Source organism: Pithys albifrons, chromosome 5 (genome assembly GCF_047495875.1).
Source record: "Pithys albifrons albifrons isolate INPA30051 chromosome 5, PitAlb_v1, whole genome shotgun sequence".
In the NCBI taxonomy this organism is placed as follows: domain Eukaryota; kingdom Metazoa; phylum Chordata; class Aves; order Passeriformes; family Thamnophilidae; genus Pithys; species Pithys albifrons.
The window spans coordinates 21,930,588-21,956,883 of record NC_092462.1 but is presented as its reverse complement, the minus strand read 5'-3'; the positions used below and the strand labels follow the sequence as shown (position 1 = coordinate 21,956,883).

The 26,296-nt window shown below is 38.8% G+C and overlaps 1 protein-coding gene across 6 annotated transcripts in view; it reads right to left on the bottom strand.

Moving 5' to 3' along the window:
• Positions 1 to 1,802: 1,802 nt before the first annotated feature.
• Positions 1,803 to 26,296, bottom strand: part of PDLIM5 (PDZ and LIM domain 5) — a 131,078-nt gene continuing 106,584 nt past the window's right edge. For all 6 annotated transcript variants that reach the window (XM_071555871.1, XM_071555870.1, XM_071555873.1 and 3 more), the window contains 5 exons: positions 18,450 to 18,624; positions 11,349 to 11,529; positions 10,215 to 10,335; positions 5,519 to 5,634; positions 1,803 to 4,914 (listed from right to left, as the gene is read on the bottom strand). In XM_071555871.1, the coding sequence (XP_071411972.1) occupies positions 4,825 to 4,914; positions 5,519 to 5,634; positions 10,215 to 10,335; positions 11,349 to 11,529; positions 18,450 to 18,624 (683 nt within the window). In that variant the 3' untranslated portion in view covers positions 1,803 to 4,824. The remainder of the gene's footprint in view (positions 4,915 to 5,518; positions 5,635 to 10,214; positions 10,336 to 11,348; positions 11,530 to 18,449; positions 18,625 to 26,296) is intronic.

The window sequence follows — 26,296 nt, the reverse complement described above, 5'->3', positions numbered from 1 at the left end:
CCAATGTCCCAAGAAAGTAAAACTTGAACCTAAATTAAGCCTTTGCTGGTAAAAGGATTTATACACAATTTTGTGAGAAACCCTTTGAAGATCTCATATAGGGCATTTTGACCAGCAAATATTTTGAGTGACAGAGAGATTTGTTCTGTGCTGAGCGGTGAAAGTGGATTTATTGTTAAAACACACCATTGAGTTTTAAGCCTATAAATCTTGCACTGGATTACAGCATCTTAATGAATGAATGACAGATCTCTCTCTTTTTCTGTTGGTGCATTTTAATGCTACATGACGTTGTGATTGATAGAAACCAAACCTTTGCCATTAAAACGTCAAATGCAGACTAGATGCCTTTAAAAGTTTGGCTTCTGGAGCTTAATATACTGTTTGCAAATAGACTAGGGTTTGTCTCCTTCATAGCCTAAACACTGAAGGGGAGGCAAGTTCTCTGTAAAGTTGCCTCTAAATTTTACAGAGCTGTGTGCAGTGTTTTCCTTTGCTTGTGTAAATAAAGGTAGAAAACAGTGCATTGGCCTAGTTAAGAGATACTCAGCTAAGGTGATTCTTACCGGACTGTATTATCATGAAGAAATTGGCCACGTTATAATAGACAGTTAAGTATCCTGTGGTGAAAGCAGAGACTGCTGTGTGCCAAGGCTATGTACAGGATCAGATAACGCTTGCCAGAGCAGGCAGTATTTCCTTGGACACTGTCAACTTAGGAAAAATATTAAATGCTTTTAAACAAACATTGCAAATTATTCTAGATGGGTGATAGAATGAAGCAAAGGTACCAAATAAATACTAATTGACCAATTGTTACATATTCTACAATACTCACTATAGTATTTACATCTTTCAAGCCGTCTTCAGAAAAGATGGAGAAGCAGAGACTTACCAAGGTTGGAAGTGACCTATAGAGATGGAGGGACCTAAACTAGCCCAAGGGCTGTGTCCAGTTGGGTTTTGAGTATCTTCAAGTACAGAGACTCCAGGATCTCTCTTGGGAGCCCCTGCCAGTGTTTGACCATCCTCACAGTTGTTCTGTCAGTACGTACCACTGAACCAAGTTTGGCTCCATTTTGTTGACTCTCCTATCCAGGTGTTTGTACACATCAGTGAGATCCCTCCTGAGCCATCCCTTCTCCAGGCTGAACAGTTCCAGCTCTTCCAGCCTCATTTTGTATGACCTATGCTCCATGCTTTTTGCACTGGTGAGACCAGCACTGGACTCAGCTCTTCACATATCTCATGAAGGCTGAGCAGAGAAGGATCAGCTTCTCCAATCTGCCAAAAATACTCTGCCTAATGGATCCCAGGAGGCTTGTAGTCCTCCTTGTCACAAGGGGGGTATCACTAGCTCATGGTCAACTTGGTGTCCACCAGGACCCCCAGCTCCTTTCTGTAGAACAAAGCTCCATTCTAAAAAAAAACCTGAAACCCCTGAAAAACGAGCAGCTCAAATGATATATATTCCTGTATCCAAAACTGGCTTTCTTTTACTGACTATGATTCAGAAAAAGAAAACATCCAACAACCACAAAATAACTGAGGACAGATAGAGAATTTCAAATTTTGAGTAGGGTTTATTTGCTTGTTATGTTTTTCAATTGTACTTAAATTTGCAAATGTGAACAGCCAAAATTTGATGCCAAAGATTATTAAACACAGGGAAAGAAATTGTTAGGACTTAGCAGCTAGTAGTTTAGCATAAAACAGTGTTTGCAAAGCAGCTTATATGGTTCTCTGATGCAAGTAGCTCTATGAAGAAATAGGTACACAATTGAACAGACTAACACATTGAATTACAACTCAGCTTTTGCTTTTATGTTTATTGCATTGTTATATTAAGCATTTATATTTACACATAATCCTGAATTATTTAGTTACAATATACTGAAACTGTCATTATGAATCAAATATTCACTTATAAAGGCCTTCTACCTTCAACCAGAGTTAAATGCAATTCTCTCACAGGCAGTTTTGGAAGAAATATAATTACTAACTGAAAATGCATGCAAAAAGCTATAGTAGTTACATTACTACCATGTCTCTCCTGACTTTCTAGCATTCCCTCAAAATATGAATGTGTTGTATGAAAAACAGTTGGGAATCTCAGGAAATCCCCAAATGATGATGGAAGGGTGCCAATTTTTGCTAAGTCTTCATACAAATACACATATATACACGTCTCTCGATGTATGTGTATACATGCCCATGTATAGAGAAATATATATAAACACATACACATACACACACTCTCACCCCAAAAGATTCTAGAGGTAAAGGCAGGCTTACAAACAAAACAAAATATAAAGATACCAGGATGAAATAGTTCTAAACAAAAAAAAGGGTAATAAATATTCAGTGAGATATATGGCATTATTATAAAGTGCTCTACTAAAATCTCACTTATTAAAATAATGATAAAAATTATGTTCCTTTTAGTTGATTTATATAATTTGGTAAAGCCATTAAATATTCATTATGTATCAGTGACTCTATGCTTCCTTTTAAATTTTAAACAAATAGATAAAAGCAGAAATTAAAATGCAAAGCAGCTAAATGAAGCAGTTCTGTTGGAGCCTTTCAGGCTTTTGTCCTCAAATTCATTAACAACTGAAAAATTTCAAACCCTAAAGCATATAGATTAAAAAATACAATTCCAATTAAAATTATGAAACTAAAAATGTAATTGAATTTTAAGGACAAACTTAGACGTTTCTATTCTATGTTAAAATAGCAAGGTTGGAATTGCAGAAATTCCTTATCCTGTGCATTCCCACCCTCTTTCCTCATGCATGTGCAATACAGCTCCACTGAAACCTAGGCTCTAGGTTTCATTTCTCCACATTCCACTTAATTTCAAAAGCAACCTGGCTTATATATTACCATATCTTGTCCAGTCTGCTTCTACCCTTCTGATTTTCAGCCAAACTCACAAAAGGGTACACGACTGTAAACATTTAAAACAGCTTTATACCGTACCACCAAATTTCTTCTTATTTACCAATATTCACCAAATTACCAAATTTCTTTTGTACCACCAGAAGTTAAAAAAAGAAACATGGTAGTATTGAAGAAAACCAACTTCAGGAAATCAAGTGAAACAGTCCCACAACATGAGACTGCCTCATTGGATTAATAAGAAAGCCAAATATCTTTTCATATTTCAGTACAGAAATTTTGGGTTTCTTTCCTCCTCTTTTGTTGATGTCCCTCATTACAATTGCTTTAGTCAACCATAGCAATTTTTTTTTTTATTTTTCCCCATAGTTTTATGGATAAAACTGTCACTTGACTCTCACCCCACCACCAACAAAACCACCACGGGGGCTTTTTTAATGTCTACTGGAAAGAGCACTAAAGACTAACAATTCAGCTCTGACATCTCAGTGGAATAAAATAGACTGTACATTCAATTTCCTTCAAGAATCTGCTCTCATGCCCTTCTCTCTTGTGCAATTCTGCCGGAGTAAAATTCACCCTGTGAAGATGGGCACCACCTTTTCCCTATCTGCTTATAATTGCTCCATTCTACTTAAGCCCTAATTTGAAGCTACGTTGGACTTAGTGCACAGGTCTTGTACTGACTCTCCACGTGGATGCAAAATTCCTATCAAGCCACAGAACTGGCCGCTCTCCTGGCTCGCGGTAAATGCATAATGACAGCATTGTCTCTCTGCTCCCCTGCAGGATCTGAGAGATATTGAGCTGCTTAACTAATATAGTATTATTCAACAATATATTCCCTACATCTGGAAGAAAAGGGAGAAATAAAATCTAAACTAATAAAAACCATAACAGCTGAGCAAGAAAGTTAAATTTTCAGGTCGCTACCTGGCACACCATCAATATTCATGAGCTACATGGTAAAGAATGTACTGAGAGAAAAACAATGTCCTCACTTGCACTTCAGCAGTTGCCCTCATTCAACACCAGAATCTCACATTCTGGATATTAAACACAGTTACCTGCAGATTCAGTGCAATTTTCCCCTTTCTGAGGCACTTAAAGCTATCTAAAACTTGAACTGCAAACAGAAGAGTGTAAATTCCCGCTCCCTTAAGATCTGATCTAACACGCCTTCAGCAGCAGGGCTTTTTGGCCAGTGTTCTGATAGTACATGAGTTAAGGAAGAGTATCCCATTCACATTTTCTTCCAAGTGGCATCCTCTAAACTATTCTTTTTCACTAGCATAGCCATTGGCCCACTTAACTCCTTTGTAAAAATCTCTGTCCTTTGCACACTCATCAGAAATTTAACTGCAAAGGCACAGGTACATGTAATTGTGCAAGAGGCATCATGTATATAAACATCAGATAAAAATATTAGCTTTTGAACTATGTATTATCTTTGCTTTGAGTTGCTTTTAATGCAGTTTAGCTGCAATACTTCTAGACACACTTTAAAAACATCACCGCAATAAAGCGATCTGGATTGCTGAAGTCAGTTTCCTTTTCACTGTTGAAGAGCAGCAAACCAAGACTTCTAATATCAGGAATTTATTTTTATAGATGCTTCACTTCTCATACTGAAACAGATATAAATGTGGCCATAAAAATCATGAAACTAATACCGTAATGCACCAAGTGAAGAGGTAAAGGCACTCTAATTGTTTGGTTTGGGTGCAATTCCTTGATTCCTTTCTTTTTATGAAGCAAAATCTTAAATGATAAAAATTAGTCTACAATACCCTAGGCAAGTTTTCTCATCTCCCTTGCATTCTAGAAAAATTGTATATAAATAATTTTAACCAACTACTGAACATGGACATTTTAACCTTTCTGCTCAGTACGTTTGTTACACAAGATAAGCTCCAAGCATCAGATGTTGACAGAGTGAGCATGTTTCTTGCACAGTGGCTTGTCCTTCTTGGAGAAGAAAGTCTGGCCCTCCAAACTGTCACTACATACCTGAAATAGAATAAAAAAGAAAAGATCACCCAGTTCAGATGGATGAATTACACCACAATTATTCAGAATGTCAAATCATGGTATTGTTCTATGCACAAATATATTCAAAGACTAAAAATTACCTTTTTCTTAGGGATACTCTTTTTGATGTAATACTAGTGGTTGGTGTAAGCATAACCTTTTTTTAAGGCAACAGGATTTTAACTGGGAGCACAGTTAGGTTCAGCATTTTTAAAAAACCCAAACAACCCAATCATTAAGATTGGGCAATTTTCTGTTTTGGTTATACAATATTAGCAAGCAACACTGTCTTTATGTCTAAAGCACTCTTGCTGCTTTGGAAACACAGCCCATTCCTGTATGACCTTCAACACTTGCTCCGAAGAGGTAAACGTCAAGGGTTAAATTCTAGGACACATGGCTTCAATCCAGGACAACTTCTGGATCGATGCCAAAAGCTTACAACAGCAACACATCTTCCAAATAATTTCTTGTTTGGGCCCAGGGGATTGAAAGAGGTTACAGCTGCTAACTTCTATATGGTCAGGTTAGCACAAGCGTTGCTGCCACAGGTTTGTTTACGATGTAGACTAGTTTTACTTACGGAGCATACAAAGCAAGTGTCATGCCAAGTGTGGCCCAGAGCTTCAAGAAACCTGTCTCCAGCTTCAATGGGGAATTCACAGCCATGGCACATAGTACCGAAGAGGGCATAGTAATCTGCAAAGAGATACCAACAGATTTTTAAAACATATGCAGAAAAGCAATACCGACCCTTTGAGACCTTTGCGCTTTTCTTTCAGTGGCAGTGGGTTTGGACTCGCTGAGTTTTGTAAGACTGAGTACACTCAATAAAGATCTCCTAGATGGAAAAAATGGGATGTCATCTACTCCTTGCGTATTCAGTTCTCATCTCCTTCCTCACCCTTTCAAGTGAGCAATGTTTCTATCTTTCTGGTGTTTCATTTCCTTGGGATCAATAGCATGATCAGGGAGGGGGAAACGCACTCCTTGCAGAGCACCCGTGTGAACTCTACGTGGACCTTATGTTCTTTCCAACTCTGCCTTGAAAGCATACCCCAGCTGTTCACTCAACAGACCTCTTCAGTGAGTAATGAACTCCTGCCTACATTCTGGCACAATATTTGCCTCAGATGGCACTACTCAAAGTCATATAATCATTAGGCTTCTGCCCTAAACAGAATCTAGACATTTGAATCAGGACAGAAGACAATTCTAATCACTGGAGTTTATTACATGGCTTAAAAAAACACACTAAAAATTGCCAAAACAGCAAACGAAACACCCCCAAATAAACAGCCCCCTCTCCCCTCCAAAAAGAAGGGGGAAAAAAAGAAGCAAGAAACCAAAACAGAGGCTTCACGCAATATATTTACTACGTTTAACAAGAAGTATCACTAGGCTGTCAGGATGCTTATTAGTGACCAGACTCTCTGAAGAGTATTTTTACCATTCATTTTTAAGCACTGGATTGATTTGGTGCCTCTGGAGATAGCAGAGTAAAGCTCCTCTAGGAGTCTCATGGAGCAGAAACTAAAACAAATGGCACTGAACTGTTCATACTCCCCAATGACAGAAGAGCTTTAAAAAGAGTGAGAAGAACAGACTAGAATTAAAAAATACATGTATAAAATTGGGTTGGAGGTACTGACAAGCCACCCCCAACCCATCCCCATCATCTTGTTGTTTGACACTTGCTTTGCCCCATCTCAGGGGTTTGCATCTCATTCCTTTGCTGCCCACCCGTGCAGGTCTAAATTTCAATCCAAGTGGTCTGGTCTTTTTTTACTTATTTCAACTCTCAAACTCCCTGTCCCAGGAAGGAAGTGTTTTATTCCAGAAGACAACAGCATTCATGCTACAATATGAGAGAATTTGGCATCAGCACACTACCATGGCAAACATATCATGTCTTAGTAAGCAGAACTGGAGTGACAGACATAATGAAGCTTTGGACTCCATCTATCAGTAACTGAGTGTTACTACCATAGTAATACTTTGCCTCTGACAAGGAAATTGGACGACAGGGGTTATTTGCAAAGAAGATTTATAAGGAGTGGGAAGAGGGATAGAAGTGGATTTTGTTTCTTTACTTGATACTACAGATCTGCTGAAGCGCTATTGCTTCCTGCAGCAGAGTCAACAGAGGATTATCAGATGTGTCAAAGCCCAAAAGTCCTGTTTCTGTTTAGTAAGGCAGGGTTTTGTGTGCTGAACTCCCTCAAAATGCATCACAGGGAGACATATCAATAGCATGGGGAACACAAGAGCACTGGAAAAGCAAAGGCCTCACTGGCTACTAGTGGCAAGTAACAGCTTCACTTATCACAATCATTAATCCATGCTACTGGTATGAATTTTTAAGTGTTTAAGCAGAAGAAAGACAATAAAAATATCAAATGGTAGGACAAATCTGTGCAAAATCCCTGAAGGACATGATCTCAAGACCATACTGTTTTTTGCACTTGTGTTCATAAAGAATCTTACTGATATTTTCCTGGTGCCAGCAGTTAAAGCCTTTTATAAGTTGGCCTGTGGTTTGTGCTGATAAGTTTATTAGCTTTTCTTTTGAAGAAAGGGCAATAGATAAGGGAGAATGAAGGGCAACAGCTTTTTTTTTGCTTTTGCATGCTTGAATTGAGATACCATAGAAGTGTTCCAAGGCGGACTTCTCATATGGTCACATATCAATGCTTCCTGCATACAGCATTTTCAAAACGAGGCTACTAACTCTGCACTTTAAAAAAATTCATAGTTGGAGATATTTGGACTTTTAATTTCATTTTAGCTTGACACACAAAACCAGAACATTTTTCAGATTAAACACCCTAATATTAATAGATGATGCTGTTGTAATTTCAAACACGGATTTAAAATTATAACCCTACTTTACACTACGAAGAAGAAAAGTTGGCAATGACATTTACTCTGTATTTCTTTAAAATTAGTCATAGACTCATAACTCCAGCTGGACTGAAAGCCTCAAAAGAATTAATATATCTCAAATTAACATCTAGTTAGAGAGCCAGAGGCATTACAAAGTATCACTGCCAATAACACCTCACAGAATGTGTCTACATTAACTTGTGCTAGCAACTTTTTATCTCAGAAACAAACTTTGAGACAAGTGTAGTATCCCTGACATTTCATCACTGTTTTTCCTGCTCGCAGTATAGAAAAAATGCACATTTGTGCATGGAGTTGTAACAGTAGTACAAATCAATGAACTTCACTACACACAGATCATTTGATGGCAGGAACACGAATTGAATGCTAACAGAACAAACCCGGTCATGAGCTTTTCACCCAAAGGGTAGTTATTGATTCCTCCAGTACTATTTTTGAATCATCAAACAGTAACCAGGATTAGGGACTTCAGATTGCTTCAGGATGAAATTTCACCATGCTGTCACACTGGAAGATGCTGCTCATATACTTGTTTCCTCTGCTGCTCCATGAATTCAATAGGAGCAACACGTTACCCTACTTGTGTCACCAAGCCAGCAATAACCTACAGTGTCCTTTTGTATCTATCAACGCCTCATTAAAGCAGCCCTGACATGAGAAGTTTTGGATAAATTTTGCCTGCTTTCCTCATCCTTACAGCACCTAGCATTCTCCATGGCACCTGCTGTGAACAACCACAGGATTTCCAGACGGAAATCTTAACTCCAAAGAGATCATTAGAATTTTGTGCTAAATCATTTCCTGGTCAACCCATTTCTATCTGTTGTTAAACTGCAATGCTCCTAAAAGTAGAAGGAAAACCATAAAAAGGGTCCAACTGACAGTACCAACACAGATGTAAACAGCATGCAGTGTGAAAATAGATAGTTTTGATACAGCTTTGTCTCTTTTCCATTTTGAGGGAATTGTTTTAATAATTACTTGTTTCTCTCCTAGGCCACAGGGATACATGGAAGTTTTTAAGCAAACTAGGAAAATAACATAAATAAAAGCTGCTCATATTAACAATAATAGGTTGACAAGAAGCGCAATATCACTTGGCAATGTAAGCTTGCAGTCCAGAAAGCCAATTGCATCCTGGGCTATGTCACAGGAGGAATGGCCAGCAGGTGGGTGAGGGGATTTTTCCCCATCTGCTCTGGTGAGACCCCACCTGGAGCCCTGCATCCAGCTATGGGGCTCCAAGATAGGATGGATGTGGACCTGCTGAAGCAAGTACAGAGAAGATCACGAAGATGCTCAGAGGGCTGGAGCACCCCTTCTATGAAGAAAGGCTGAGAGTTATGGTTGTTCAGACTGAAGAAGGCTTCAGCAAGACCTTACAGCAGCCTGACAGTACGTGAAGGGAGCCTACAAGAAAGCTGGAAAGAGACTTTTCACAAAAGCATGTAGAAACAGGACAAGGGGGAATGGTTTTAAACTGAAAGAAGGCAGGTTTAGATCAGGTAATAGAAGAAATTCTTTACTGTGAGAGTGGTGAGACACTGGAACAGGTTGCCCAGAGCAGCTGTGGATGCCCCATCCCTGGAAGCATTCAAGGCCAGGTTTGACAGGCTTTGAGCAACATGATCTTGTGGAAAGTGTCCCTGCCCATGGCAGGGAGGTGTTGGAACTAGATGATCTTTAAGGTCCTTTCCAACCCAAACCACTCTATGATTCTATAAAAACAGTTATGATTAACTCAAAGTGCTAAAAACTCAATCAGAATCCCTCTGAACTTGTCAGTCACATCATTCACATAATACTGTTCATCAAGTGCTATAATAGTATCACTGTATTTTTCCCAATAGCCTGTTTTTTTGTCCCAAGCATATGTTCAACAGATGTTATCCTTGATCCTGCAAAAAACTACCTGGACAGACTGATTACTCTTGGAAGTTCCTCAGGCTGTGAATGAGGCTATTCAGAGTAAAACACATTACTCCACTGGCATTTGCTTGTGTTTAGTAAATAAGAAGATTTACATAAACTTCAGATTATTTTAAAGTCAACCAGAAAGTCATCCTAAAATTAACACTTTGATGTGTCACTGACACCTACAGCTGAGGGCTTAACAAGAAAAGGTAAAATCAGTGACAAAAGCCTGCTGCTGCCAAAGCTGATGAAGAAATTTTCAGCAACTTCTCCTGCTGCAAACTCCAAGTGTCTACAGTAGTTGTTGCTGCTTTGAATCGATATATCAAAGTCACATGAATTTGCTGGGGCACTTCTGATGTGAAGCTTGAGAAAAAGGAATGAATTTGTTTTTTCTGTCTTACAGATCTCTGCTTCCCTGCACAGCTGCAGTAATCTTTGGTTGTGTTGCTTCTTACCCGTCTCACAGTAGGGATCGCCATCTTCTAAGTGGAAGACATTATTGCGGATGGGGTTATGACAGGCCACACACACGAAGCAGGAAACGTGCCAAGTTTGTTTCAAAGCATTTATTACTTCCTGTGGGGATGTGAAAAAGTGTTATGAACACATTATTTTGATGTGATGACTAGATTGTGGTAACCACACCTCCACACTTGATTCATTTCAAGAATACTTTGTTTTCTACTGCTACTTTGAAAATGGGTTGTGCACGTAAGTTCTGCAATGTTAAACTTAGTGAGGTTCTTTATTTATGGCACACCTCCTTATTTTTCATGAGCAATCTTTTGGGGGGTTTTGGAAGGTTCAGGTTAAAGTTGGACAGATTTAACAACTCATTTGTTCACCTCTTTAATTTTAATCAAGATCTCACCCACCATGGTTCCCTGAAATAAGAAAAGCAGCATCTCTGTCTCCTCCTGAAGTCTCTGAAGAGTTAATCAAAAGGCATCATGCAGAAAATGATGGCTGCTCTGTGCTGTTTTGGAAGATGCTACAGGGCCGAATATGACTTGAGAATTGTGCTGCCAGAGCCCTGTGTGACCCCAGTTACACAAGAATCCAGACACATTGCTGCCTGCAGTAAAACAGCAGCCAATTAGCTGGCAGGCTCAAATTAGCAATATCAGCGCCGAGTAGGGTAACGTGTCTTTCTAGCTACATTACCACTGGGAATATTTCAGTACTTCACGTCTAGTCAACCAGTGTGTTCTTCAGTGCTCAGCTCAGCTAAGGAAGAGTATTTCTTTTTACTTCTCCCTGCCCCCATTCTTGTAAAAAGCTGCCAATTAAAAGCATTTTGCTCAAGAAAATTTGGTAATCACAACAGCTACAGAACAGCTTCATGAAAACAGGAGCTGAACTTGGAAGAGCCAAAGAGACTACAGCACTTTTGCTCAGAGATTGAAAAGGTTCTACATTAGAAGAGCCAAACCCATTGTTTGTATGCAATGGGAGCTGAAAAGCTATGTCAAGAGTATGTTTAAAAGAATGCAGACTGGGCCAGGTAAAAAGGCATTTCATTGCAGAGATGCACTGAACACTGTGGTTATTGTTCTTATCATAAAACAGGCCACTTGCTAGTCACTTACCCCAAGGATCTTCCTCTGGCACTTTGAACACTCAGGGGCAAAGAACTTCTCATAGCAGACCTCACAATACAGCATCCCTTTCTCTTCCACAAATCCAATGTAAGCCATGGAGGTTTTGCAGTGGACACAATTAAACTCCTCTGGATGCCATGACTTTCCCAAAGCCACCAAGAAAGGTCCTCTGATCAGAAAGAAGAAATATTGTCAGCAAATAGCCCTAGGTTGGCTCCAGTAAAAAGCTGTTAATAGGCTTAACCTACAATACCACTGTGCCATTACTACACTGTTCACACACATATACTGCTTCATCTCTCTTTCCTCCTACAGGTTCTAAGAAAGGCATCAATTGTTGACTGTATCCATTCCCATTGAACTACATCCTAAAAATGCCTGCTTACAATAAAAACTATTTTTTTCACTACACTGCATTTCCAAAATCTTATTTTAGAGCTACATTAAATACAGTGCTGAAGTGTCTGCAAGGGAAGTGAAGAAGAAGGATGTTTCCTATGTTCCAAATTATTTCCATCTATGGAAAAGAGATATTTGATTCAGTGATAGGATCATCTCTGTTTCAGAGTGCATTTTTATTGAGGCTACAAATGCAAGTGGACTTGACCCCACTACAAGCAGATAAGAGTTTCTTCTGAGACAAAAATGCAATCACTGTAAAGTTTCTTACAGGGTAACCCATCCCAGTTACAGGAGGATTTTTTGTAAATAAAACAAGTACATTTTTTATTCCAAATACAGAGCTTCCTCTATCATTAGCAAATGCAGAATAACAATGCTTCTAATAGCATTTGTCTGGCTAATGCAACACAATTAATAGAAAAGATAAATTAATCCATTTCTCAGTCAAGAAAAAAATTCTCAGTTTGTAAGTCATGAATCCCAGGTATATACTGTTGTCTTTATATAGTCATCTGCATGCATTCAGCATGCTCATTTCTTTAATGAACATATTTACTCTAATGACGTACCTTCAAGGTTCCACCAACACTCAACCTTCCAGAATTTAAGTTTCAAGTGAAATTTGTGATTTAATTTCATCTCCCTCATTAGATTCCATGTTTTTAGCAAGACTAATAAAGATGTCATTCTTTCAAATAATGTATCATTTATTTCTGATCTAATACTTCATTGCAAAAAATGTGTATGATACCAATACCACCACCTGTTGGTAAACATTTTTTTGGAAATCAAGTAAGCTACAAGAACATTTTTGTGTAAGATTTTTGTATGAACAAAGCAACATCAATAAAGAAAAAAAACCAACAAAACCAAACAAGAAAAAAAACCAACAACAAACACACACCCTTAAACACACCTTGAAATTTACTTATATTGACTCCAGGATGGGAACAGAAGCAGGCTGAGGACAGAGGGCAACTTCATTAAGGGTAGAGGCTAATTACTTTCATTTCTCTTCTACATTTTCTCTGGTGACACCATTTATTTTTAACAAGATGAGAAGTCAAAGACAAGCGACTCAAACAGATTTAGGATAACTTAAAGACCTTGTAAGATGATGAACATATGTAATCTGAGGCAGTTTCTTCTATTCACCACTGCTTATTGGAGAGAAACCAGTGAAAAACGGCTCATGAGAGCAGCCTGTAGTCCTTTAAGGAGCGAGCTGGGGTTGAGCACAGCTTTCCAGCCCCCTCTCCCAGTGGATGCCTGAGCAGTGCAAACACTGACCTAACCCGATACCCTCCCACTGCTCTACAAGCACCTTTTTACATCAATGCCCTTTCAGTTATGTACTGATCAAACAATACAAGCCCTTATGTACAACAAAGTGCTCTCAGTGCGCCGTGTCAGCACAGGCTAATTTAACAGATTCATTAACACAGGGCTGACACCAAAGAGGCTCTCCCGGCTCTGGGTAGGATTGAGTTTCTGGCCATCTGCACTGAAGTGATAGGCTCGGTTAGTTCTGCAATGGAAAGCAAGTCTGCTAGCAACAGCAGGGGAAGGAATTTTTACATCTGCTGCATTTAGCTCTCCAGAGTTTACAGCTCTGACATGTTGAGGTTAGCCATTCAGGACAGCGCGCAGGAAACCAGACGGATGGGAAACAGCCTGAGAGTGCACCTACAGAGCTCCTTTCCCAAAGTCTCCAGACAGCTGTGGCTGTGCCCTGCACAATGTCTATGAGGTGTTCCATTAGCAGACTGGCTCCCTGTGCACACATGTTCAGAAGAATACTTTCTAAATACAATCTCACTTTCAATCAGGCTGTAGTTTAAACATGTCAGGCTGATACTGCAGCTTAATGAGACCTGCAACTTAAAAGCTGCCCAAAAGTACATAGAAGAAATAAAAAAACCCCAACAGCCAAACAACACCTGCCACGTAAAATACACTAAAACATGATATTCAGAACTTGGAGGTGTTCCCAGTCTCTGCATAGTTTTGCCATCAAAATGACAGTCTACAGTAATGAAAGGTATTTATTTGCTGTATTAATTAGAAAAAGAGTTTAAAGGCCCAATTTGAGTAAGGCAGGTGCATGCCCACACTCATGCAATGCAACAGGCAGTAGATGGGGGGATGAAATGTTAGGAAGATGGCTGCAGATGGCTTCATACCTTCTTCCCCATTTAAAACCTAACCCAATAAAAATCCCACATGCCTCTGTCGACCAGAAAATGTTTTTAAAAGTAGTGCTAAAAACTCCTGTTCCTACCATCCAAATGGGACATGACACGAACCAACTGGTAACAGTTAGCTATGAATGTGCACCTCTATCCCAGGCTACTTAAACATGCTAAGCGTTTCTGAACAAATATCTGGCATCACCATCTAGGCCACATGAACTGAATTCACATATGAAAACAAACCAGTAATTTATTTATTATTTTTAAAAGGGATTCTGCTTTATTTACAAGAGTATTTACAGAATCTTATGCCCCAAAGGATTACCATGTATATAAATTTTGTAGTCACGTCAAACATCTGAGTTCTGCATATAGCAATGATATTGGGGCGAATTGGAAGAAGAAGTAACATATAGGGAATATAAGTACAATTTCAATGTCTTTACACTTGTGGCTAAATATAACTCATCAGTAAGGTTGTGATGTATTATATTAGTACATCAATAATCTAATTTCTCATGTGGTATTATGATAGCAAGTCAGAACTGAAATTTGGTGGTGGAGAGATCAAATGGATTTCCACATCTGGTAAGTAGGCCAATCTCTTTACATTTAACCATACAGCAGTCTATATTCTTGGAACTTTCTTCTTCTCCTCACTTGAAAATGCCACAGTATACAATTGAACTATAGGAGGTGCTGAAGGAAGGCATCATTTGTACTTTTTCCCTTTTGCCTTTAAAAACAAGGGTGACAAAGCCAAATTATCACTCTCAAGCAGACACGCCAATGGTTATGTTTCTCAATGGAGATCCAGGGGAAACACATTTGGACTTCAAAGAGCAAGCCAACTCTGCAGTGCAGAACTTGGTAAGACTGCCTGGGAACCAGAACCATTTCATCAGGAAATGCCAGAAGTCTGCCAGATTGTCACAGCAAGTGGATCAGGAGAAATTTAATTTGCCTGCAGCTTTGATTCTTTTAGACATGGTAAGAAAAGCTTACTTAATGTAGCTTTGGAAAAAAACTGGAACCTTCAGAAAATCACTGTATGAATAATTAAAGATATATTAAAAAGTTATAAGGTGTCTCTAAGAAAGGTTTTGGCTCAATCAGCCATGGTCATTCTATGCCTGAGTGTAAAGTAACCAACTCCAGAATGCTTTTTGGTCTCAAAACAGATGTACAATGTAATGTAACTTGATCCCCCTCCTACCTTTTCATAGGTAACACTACCACTGAGGCCATGAAGTGTAATTATGCTAAAACTTGAATTAAAATGCCATCGTAATCTTCCAAGTTCACTGTACGCTGTGACATGAGGCATATTTGGCACTGATAAAACACATCAGTTCATCCTCAAATGAAAGAATGTTCAAGTAGGCATTTAACACACAAAGAAATATAAGGGTTTAAATACCACCAGCAAATTACAAAGAAGTTCGACCTGGGTATCAGTTGCTATTCATGAAAAGGTGTCACTTACAATAGGTGACAATGTCTGAAGTACTGTCAAGTAAGGCTCTGCAGTTTCTCCTCCTCATGTATCCACCAAGGAGTAACTTGCTCCACAGAGCAATACACTCCCCCATTTACAGGGCAACAGCTCATATGTTTTTTAATGGTGATCAAAGTGGGAAAGTGGGGAGAAGCAGGAGTGATTTAAGGGCCAAGAGGAGAGGCTGACTGCTCAGGTGTGATCTGAAGACTGTGCTGCGAGACTCCACAGCACAGAGCATCAGCAAACCCTGGTAAACCACAGGTGCTGTAAAAGGCAATGAACTCTCTGGCATGAAAGATGCAGCATACAGTCAATGTTCTGTGTTTGGTTTTCAACTAAAATAATAGCAACAAGAAGGAAAGTGAATGGTTGCTTGCACATTTACTAGACACAAATCCAAAGCCCAGGGAACAAAAAGGTCAGCATACTAAAGACAGATAGAATTATTATACACATCAAACTGTTCAAGAAATTAGAAGAATCTCATCCCAAAAGTGTGTGTATCTTTTTGATATTCATCTTTCATTGTGCAAGGAAGCAAAAAAAAAACCTGGACTAAGACGCAGAGGTGCACTTGTGTTGGGAATTTGTATAAGCTTTTTCTATTGCTTCAAGGGGATTTGGATCATGTATTTTTATTTCTTTGACATATACAGTGGAAGTAGGAATAACTTTTCCAAAACATCACAGATCACTTAGGAAAGAGTCCTCTAAAATTAACCCAGTGTTAACTGAACTGGTAGTGAACTATCAGAATAGAAATCTAATGGAAGCAAACAAGCTGGACTCAACTGACCCCTAGAGATCAAGTGATTTGCATTACCTGCTTCTTCTGATGTAGAACGGAAGCTAAGGCTCAAGAGGGTGCAAAAACTCATGAAGGAAAGGCTGATTTTCTATTCTACTGAATGCAAACTATACAGCTTATGGAGTTTCTCATTTTTCAAAACTTAATTTTCTAATAAAAAATGTTTCGTTCTTTAACCATGGTGAAACATGGTGCAGGACTCCTGTTTTGTTCACTGCAAATATGGAACATAGATGAATAAAAAAATACTTCAATGCATCACTTCTTCCTCTTTGTAGTTCAACAATACAAATGACTGAAAAGCAAGAAAACACTTTTAAAGAGTATATTTCTTCCAATAATCCTAGGAGATTTCTATTTTCAGGAAGAAATAAAAAGTAGATAAAAATGAGGATGATTTGCACACTGGCAATAAAAACAATTACAATTCCCTGGATGAGACAATCATGACTAATTGTCAGAAATCACTGACTGACCAATGCAATTCAGATTCAATTCTTCCTCCATACGAAATCTTGGCTAACGATAAGAAATCTTACGGGCTCAACAAAATGTATTTAACTTAATCTCATTTGGCAAACTTGTGTTTCTTAATATTTTCTACCCACGTCATACAAACCGAGGACAGAAGCTATCGTAATTCCCAAAGGCCAGAGAGCCCATCAAAGAGCTTGAAATCTAGCGATGCAGAAGATTATTATTAATCCAGTCCTAGTAATTGTTAAAACATCATTCCTTGCTTTTCTTGTATGAATGAAGCCTATTCTTTTTCTTCCTCTCATTTAGAAACTACGATTTATAAATCAATGTTTGTGATTAGTCTTTATAAGACTATACTCTCTGCTTGGTTTCCAATTAGGAAATATTTCCAATTCTACTGGAATGGGTGTATAAGTGGGTGCTTACTTTTGTTTGGTTTTACTTTTACTCTATTCCACCCAGCTTTCTGGTTCTCTGTAAAATGGGCTGCAAGACTGTGACTATTAGCCATTCACAATATTTTTCCTCTGAATTATTCTCATTCTCATTTTTGTTAGAGAAACCATGGAGGAAAAAAAGTGTTCTGCACTACTGAAATGAAGCCTTAAAACACTTGCAACTGAAGAGTCGAAAACCACAAAAACAAGACAAAGCCCTGCTGTGAGACAGCCTTCAGAATGAATAGAATCATACAATCATTTAGATTGAAAAAGACCTTTAAGATCACCAAGTCCAACCATTAACCCAACACTGCCAAGTCCACCACTAAACCAAGCCCCTAAGTGTCACATCTACATGTCTTAAATACCTCCAGGGATGATGACTCCAACACTTCCCTCTGCACCTGTTCCAGTGCTGGACAATTGTTTTGATGAAGAAATCTTTCCTAATATCCAACCTAAGCCTCCTCTGTCACATCTTGAGGCTGTGTCATATCACTTACTACCTGGGAGAAGAGAATGACTCCCTACCTCCTTTTTAGGTAGTTCTAGAGAGTCATAAGGTCTCCTTGAGCTTCTTTTTCTCCACAGTAAACAGCCCCAGCTCCCTCAGCCGCTCCTCCTCAGAACTGTGTTCCAGACCCTTCACCAGCTGCATTGCCCTTCTCTGGACATGCTTCAGCATCTCAATATCTTTCTTGTAGTGAGGGGCCCAAAACAATAGGATTCAAGTTGTGGCAATGCCAAACACAGGGAACAGATCCCTTCCCTAGTCCTGTTGGCTGCACTATTTTTGATACAAGCCAGGATGCCATTGCCTTTCTTGGCCACCTGGGCACACTTCTGGCTCACATTCAACTGGCTTTTGACAAGCACCCTTGCTCCTTTTTTGCCAGGCATTGTTCCAGCCACTCTGCCCCCAGCCTGTAGAGCTGCCTGGGGTTGTTGTGACCCAAGTGCAGGACTGAGCACTCAGTCTTGCTGAACCTTGCGCAATTGGCCTCAGTCCATTGGTCCAGCCTGTCCAGATCCCTCTGCAGAGTGTTCCCACCCTCCAGCAGAAGAACACTTCTGTGTCACCTGCAAACCAAGGGTCATCTGGATCTCAGTCCAGATCATTGATAAAGATATTAAGCAGGACTGGCCCCAATACTGAGCGCTGGGGAACAACACTGGTGACTGGTTGCCAACTAGATTTAGGTCTATTCATCACTGCTCTCTGGGTCTAGTCAGAGTGAAGACTGCACTCAGTGAACAGATACAAACCTAATGACTTGATCACAGTGTGCACACATAGGAGTACGCTTTCCTGCTGGAATGTGCTCTGCCCTCTGAACCAATGTGTCTTGTTCATTTAGCTGAGGTGCTGTTGCAGGTTTTTCACTTGGAGCAGTTGTTCCAGGTGATTTAATACTGTTTGATGTCCATCCACTGGCAGGAGCTGCAGAAAGAGTGCCAAAGCATTTAGAAGAGCATCTTTCAATACCAAGGAAATTGATTTGAAATACAAGCAACCAAAACCATTTGCCTAATATCTTTGTCCAGTGCATACCTGCCTACTTAGATGAACAAATTAAAAAGCGCTCATTTCCCCCCTCCTCTGCCATCAAGTTTCTAAATAAGTCCTACCTACTTAATGAAATGTCTGTGAAATAACACAGAATGCTTTTGGCTAACTTGAAGTAGTGGACAAATTTCAACATGTTGAAGAAGTTAGGCAAAAGAATATACAACCTGTGAAGGCATTATTTTGCTTTAGATAGAAAAGCTGAAGCCAAGAATATCAGTGTATGAACAGAGGTAGGGGAGTATGACATACCTACTCAAAGCATTTCACAGTGAGTGCAATAGATCATACATCATTACAAACAAGTTAAACAAGAGTACACATTCAATACAACACATATAGGAACTTAAAATAGAGTACTGTATAAGGAAAATATATTCTTAAATTGAAATTAAACACTATCCTAGATCACTGCATTCTGTCAATCTAAAGCACTCCAAAGGTCACAGTCACATCCTCCTTATAGAAGTTATGACACAAATAAAACCCTGACATTTTCAGAAACATATACAAGACACATTTCCATATGTACTCAGGTTTTTAGAGCTGTAGAACAGGCATACATTTTTAAGGAGTTTGAAAAATGCATTTACAAAAATGAAAGGCACAGATGACACAGTTGCCAAGAGTAATGAAGAAACAAACAGTCCTCTGCTCGTCTTTGTCCTCTATTGATATACGTACCTTGGTAACGGACAAGCTACATCAACATGAGTTTATGGGAGTAGTTATTCCCGTCAAGAAGAGATACCTTTTTCTTTTTCAAGTATGTTGAAAACCCCCCACATTTCCATAGCCATAGCCTGTGTTAGCAACCACAAGCAAAAGAAACCATGAGTGTTTACTTGGTGTCTCGGCTTTAGTGCAGCCTTGCTAAACCTTGTAAATTAAAAAGCGAAGTTAAGATTTGAGTGGAAACTCAGAGACAAACAATCAAGCAATGACTGAGACATCAGACAGCACAGGATGATGCTTCTGCTGCAATGATGCAGCTCTCCAACACCAAGGTGAAGGCATTAGAACGCAGCTTTGCAAAAAGTCTATTGTGCGGAGCTGTTAATCTTCATGTTATTCATCCTCTCTCATTCTTTCTGTCATCTTCCAGGGAAAAGATTAAAATGTGTTTCTCACTATCACCATTAATGTAACGCTCATCAGCTTCTGCCCTACAGAAAAGGTGCAAATACCTTTCAGGGAAAACAATGCACTCCCTGCTCAAACAGAAGTGGCATACTAATTCACAGAGAAAATAACTTAAGTGACACTGAGTCTACAGAAAATCCAGCAGAAATGCCTAGACAGTGCTATTTACAGAAGTAAGATAGTCAAGAACTACACGATTTACCACAACATTTAGTTATCAACCTCCTCCTCTACTCATGCACAGGCTAAGGCAACACAGCTGGCAGGGAATTAACTCTTCAAACCAGTACTTTTATACTATAATCATGCTTGGTAACCTGCTGATACAGGCTCAATACCACTTTTGCTTACTCTTTCTATGTATGAAGAAGCAATATATCCATACATCTATTTTTTGTTTAAATGGTTGGTTAATCAAATTTTCTCATACCAGGCAATTTCAAGTCTGACATATTTTTGGATCTTTTTCAAAATCTAAAGTAGCAAAGAGTATAACAGTTCATTAGGGCTGATTTTTTGGGGTTTATTTTTGGTTTTTTTTAACACAAGACTATTAATTATATTTAATGCATAATTAATTAATGTGCAATGTCTTGAAAAAAAATCACATCTTTATTCTTTAAATATCTGACATTCCTGAGTAGAAAGAATTTATGAATAGAAGCACTTGATCTTCAACAAGTCACTCTGCTACTGTAGTTCACTTTATATTATAAATGGCAGCTAAGCTGAAAACCCAGGAACAGATAATAATTAGAAAGGTGGCAGAAGGGCTTTGAAGACATGAACAAAAGTGGTGTTGATTAATAGCACTTTCCTCCTCTGTCATCACACATGGCTTTCCAATTTTCAGATTCCATTTGATGAGAAGACAGCAATACACATTAAAACCAAATCTGTTTGAAGACTGCTTTTGCCATAAATCAAACTGCAGCATTGCTAATTTCTGTTTATCTACGGCATCCCAAAGCCCATCCTGCCACCTCAGCTAGCTGGTTTGCACTGCGTTGTTAAAAAACGTCCTTCTGATTGCTTAAAGGTGGGGGGGAGAAAGTACAAACATCACAATAGTTCCCTTTTCTTTGGTCTCATTACAGCTTTCGTTAATGCTGTTTTTATGAATGATGCTTTTCTGAACACTACCTAACTTCAAAGTTACTACTGACCAGGAGCAGAACCTATCTATGTAAACCTCTACAAAGCTGTTGGATTAGTCATTTCTCAGTTACTTAAAACACTAAAAAGGGAGAGAAGACGACAGTCCATTGCATTAAAACAAAAAATTATTTTTTCAGCAAAACCACATAAATTAGCACTGTGTTAAGCAAAAGCTGTGACTTAAGCAAAATAAAGCTGGGCATTTAGCGCTGAGGATCTGCAAGGGCAAACAGGCCCACTTCACTTCCACTAAAAACAGTGCACTCAAGTTCAATGTCCAGACTTTCAACAGTCATAGGACTCCCATGAGATCACAGCCACAATACCAATAGAGTAAGAGGAATAACAAATAAGCCTTCAGATAATTCTACATTTGCCAGCATATTTCTGGACACGGGACAAAAACTAAGTTCTAAAAGGCTTTCTACTGTCATTTGTAAATTTATGCCACTATTTGGTCTACTATGATGGGAACAATACCTAATTGATCACTGCACATGCCATCAGCATCTGAGAACTACAACAGAAAAGGCTGACTTCTGCTCAAAAGTCCTTGGAAAGCAAGCCCTTAATGCATTTTATTAAATGCTCTCTTCTTCCATTTCTTGAGACCAGTGGAAAACAAGGAAGGTCCCTGCCCATGCTCACAATTTTTGCTCACACCCACATTCTTTCAAGGATTCTCTTTCTCTTTGCTGGTAATCACGTTAAGATCTCATTAGTCTTGCACAGTCTTATTCTCCTCTATTCCTATTCTGAAGTGGACTCAAGTTTCTTTCAGTTCAGATTTTTTTTTTCCTAAAGAAGTCAGCCAGCTTCCATTGTCTTCAGATCCATACTCTTACTAAAGAAAATACAGCACTAAGTACAGTAATACCTATTTCACTGCATTTATTATATCAATTTCTTTGTAAGCCATCTATGGTTGTTCTCTAGGTTGCTTTTTTTTCCGCCACAGATCATTCTCCCTTTCCCACTGCTTGATTTGCCTCAGTCCTTTATCTTCCTCATTCCCTTCTGAACACCAGCAGGAGGATAGCTTTTATTGGCCACTTCTGTCTTTCCACAGGCCACAAACCTGCCTTTAACACTTCAGTAATTTTACAAAAGGTTCATTACTTCCACTACAACCCATGGACCATTTTTATTGTTGGTGTCATTTTTCTTTAGTTGGTTTGCTTTTGATTTTAAAAACTCCCAATGTCCCTACTTAAATCTATATGAATTCTCACTATTTTTTCCAACAATATTCCACCTCTTGTAGCTAGAGAATTTCAAATACTAGGTCTGTTTTCTTGTTTAGGATGAACATTGATGTTTCCCATCTATTTCTTCTACTTAAACAAGTTTAACACTCCAGTACTGGATGAGATTTTTTACTGCAAATAGAGAGGAAGGGGACACTGAGTTGATGTATTCTCTTTCTCTTCCCTTGGAAATATTCGAAACACAACCACTTGACTTAAAAACATCAGGTTCAGAAAACCTATGCAGGTATGTTTTTGCTTGCAGACAGCAGAGTTCTACCAGGGCACATGAGTAAAGCCCAGGTAGGTACAAATCATGATACTCAATCTATGTGAAGACCTCTCACCTCTTGACAATCGGTCTGAGCTCTCCTGTGCTTTCTGCTTTATACTTTGCTTTTTAAGTTTTACATGTAGGATCAGCAGTTTTGTTCTCAAGTAGTGCTGGGGAGATGTCCCGGTACCTGAGATCTGTTGCGGTGCACGCACATTTTTAGTTGCGAATGATGACTATATGGGAATGGGAAAGGAAACCACTGCAGCTTCCTCATGACACAATCTCACCCTGTATTTTCTGGCTGCCACCACTGTTTCTTGCATAGCAACTTTTGTGAGTAGTCTGAAGATTCAAAATTATAGTAAGTAAATACAATTGACAAATAAAAGAAATAATTTATAAGAATTATACACCCCAGCAGGAGCTATTCTGACCTGAGTGCCAGAGAGGTTTGGGTTCTCTGCAAGTCATGAAAAGATCTCTGTGGACAAATTTTGGAGTTTTGCAGGCTTCACTTCACCTTTGCTCTGTTTAATTAAACAGTCTAAAGCACTGCTGATTTGCACTGGCATATTGTCATTGCTGGTTTGTTTTTTTCTTTTCTAGAACAGAAAACACTCTGTACCTGACTATTAACTTACTACTTTATTAGGTTTAAGTTTAGCAAACCCACAGTGTTTGCTTTCACTAAACTCCTTGGTATGGCTAGTTTAATATTTAACAATCTTTAAGGCAAGGTAAAGAATTGGGGTTTTTTTTCCTTTTTTAAAAATCCCAGTGTGACTTTGCCCTCGTTAGTCTAACAATAGGCTGTTCCATCGCTGAGCACATGGATAACTGCAAACATTGGTGAAAGGTTTGGAAGACAAAGGGGGAAAGGCGGATATGCGGTGGTGCCAAAGTCACTTTGACAGAGGTTCTCCGGTGCGTAGCAACAATACAACAGCCTGAACTGTTTAACGCTCACTTAAACATAACATCAGACTTCATGTAATATCTATAAATAACAATGCTACTTTAAGCGGTGGGAGTGCCAGAACTTCATTTTAAAGTGTTCTAACTCGGTGATTTATACACTTCTATCAAACTACTGTATCATAAATGCTAAATATAAAGGTTCATATATCCAACTTTCTGACTTTTCTTAATATATCTGTGGTGTAAGAAATCTTCCTGTTTTTTCCTTCCAAATCAAACAGATGGCTGGTTGAAGGCAATGTGTCTGAAAAGCTTGGCTGTCAGCTCATTGCAGTAGCTGTATATAACACCATATCCACTTCCAGGCCTGTATGAAATCACATAAGTTCAATGAAGACTGCTACAGGACAAGTAAGAGGATAGAAAAAACCAAAAACAAAACCCACAAAAAAACCCCACAACAAATCCAAAGCTCAACTGCTGTGTTCCATAGTTGTTCTTTATTTTCTTATGGAGTCTTGGAAACACAGTCAGAGCTAAACTCCTCTTGCTGATTAAAGGCAGCACAGGAAGGATTAAACGATTAAATCATTATCATGTCTTTAAATGCCGGGTGAAAGCTGGTATGCACCCGTGGAAAATCAAAACAGGTGGCACCTCGGCCCAATTTCAACAACCCCTGCAACTAGAGGAAATAGTTCCTGTGTTAGTAATCAGCCTTTCAAGTGGAAAGACTCTGGGTAAATGACTGTAAAGTATCTTAATTAAAATGAGTATGGTGGTTTGGGCTTGCTCAGCCCGTCTCCTTGTGATTTGTTACCTCACATATCGTCACAAATTTAGAACAACTGGCGCTGCTTTTATCAGAAACGTGACTCAAGGAGAAAGAGAAAACGAAGAGCTGTACTATAGTACTGTTTCATTTCTCTAGAATGACATTTTAGAACCTCATTTGGTAGCTTTCTGCAGGTAAGATTTTGCCTCTGTTGCTTTTAGCTCCTATTCTGACCTGGACAACTTGACTATGCCTGCAGAGAGCATGTCTGTCCAGTTTCATGTAGATGACCTGCCAGTTTCATGAAGCTAATGTTTAACACTGAATACTGCATTTACCAAAGGAACGTTGACTTTTCATTTATTGAACAAATATTAGGCATAAGTCTTGGATGTCCTACACCTGTACATCTGAACCGTACATCTGAGCTGGTGCTAGTAAGTGAAGCGGAGCTGAACTGGTCAGACCATAACAAGAGGCTAGTTGCTTTTTGAGCTGAACTGGTCAGACCATAACAAGAGGCTAGTTGCTTTTTGAGCTGAACTGGTCAGACCATAACAAGAGGCTAGTTGCTTTTTGAGCTGAACTGGTCAGACCATAACAAGAGGCTAGTTGCTTTCTAACAACTCAAAGACAACAAGCATCTAATTTTGAAAGTTGGTGAAATGTTCCCACTTGGTGGGAAATAACAACAGAGCCAAATAATCTCTTTATCCTTGTTTAAATGACTACAGAAAGAAACATGCATCTGTCTGACTTGTGTAAACAATTCATGAGTGTGCACAATTTAGTGCAAAAGCACATGAATTTAGCAAGATCAAATCACAGGGAAATTGTCTGAGAAAATTTGTAACAAAGCGCTGAGATTCTATTCAGCAGATCTTGTAGAGAGCTACACCAGGCTGTTCTGTCTCTAAAAGGTAGGTGGTACATTTCTGTATCCTTACTATGATCTTATGGATAGACATTTAAGTTTTAGAAACATATTAATTTTTCTCATCATGTCTACAGGAATTAACATTTCGTACTGCCATGAAGTTAAAGTTAACATTTATAAATTACTCTAGTTTCACAATGGGTTTTGCTTGGCTAAATAACTTCACATTACTTAACTTTAAAAAAAAAACACTTGTGGTTTGCTGTCACATGGCAATATAATAATTTAGATTAGATGAAAAATTAGTAACAGTCTATAAACCAGGATCAGGAAGCTTTTATGTTTTGACCTGTCAATCATAACACTTTTACGGACAAGACTTTCTGTTTTCATGAATGGTGACTACATCACGGTGGAGCAATCTTTAACAGCCTTTCTCAGTGAAAAACACTGGAACTGCTTATATTTTGGGACCTGTTTCTATCAGAGGACTTACCAATAATACAAGAATTTGCCTTAATGACTAGTAGTGTTACTCCAGTTTCTTCCACATGTTCAGACCATGATCCTCAATGGGCAAGTAGCTCCTTGAATTCCTATAATTAATCCTGCCTTGAAATTCCTCTTCTACAAAGGAAACAAATTAATATAAGAGGGCCCTAAAAACAAAATTGCAGAACTTGAACAAGGTGATGCCAACACAATAGTTCAGTTGCTTTTTCCATGCAAAAGTATTCCAAAGCTGATGGGCTATCAACTTAACTTACCCAGTCAGAGTACCCTGTGAGGTCAACAGAAATTATATAGGGGCTGGGGTCATTACAAATGAAACACATAAAAGCAAAGATGGCGAGGACAGAAAGTGTTGCAGTCCATCCCTTTATGGACCTTGAGCAAGGACTTACTGGCAGTACAAGCATTTTACGATAGCACAATATATCTCAGTACTGTTTGACTTGACTGCCAAACTCCACAATTTGATATGGTCTAGATTTTTTACCCATTTTTTTACAGGAGTAAGTAGTAGAATAAGTAGCAAAGAAGAAGACAAAGAATGAGACTGTCAGTATATGTACAGCAGGATATCAAATCACACCTAGGAGTAGGCTTTTATTTTCTTCTACTTTTAAAATTCTAGAATTATTGGGGTA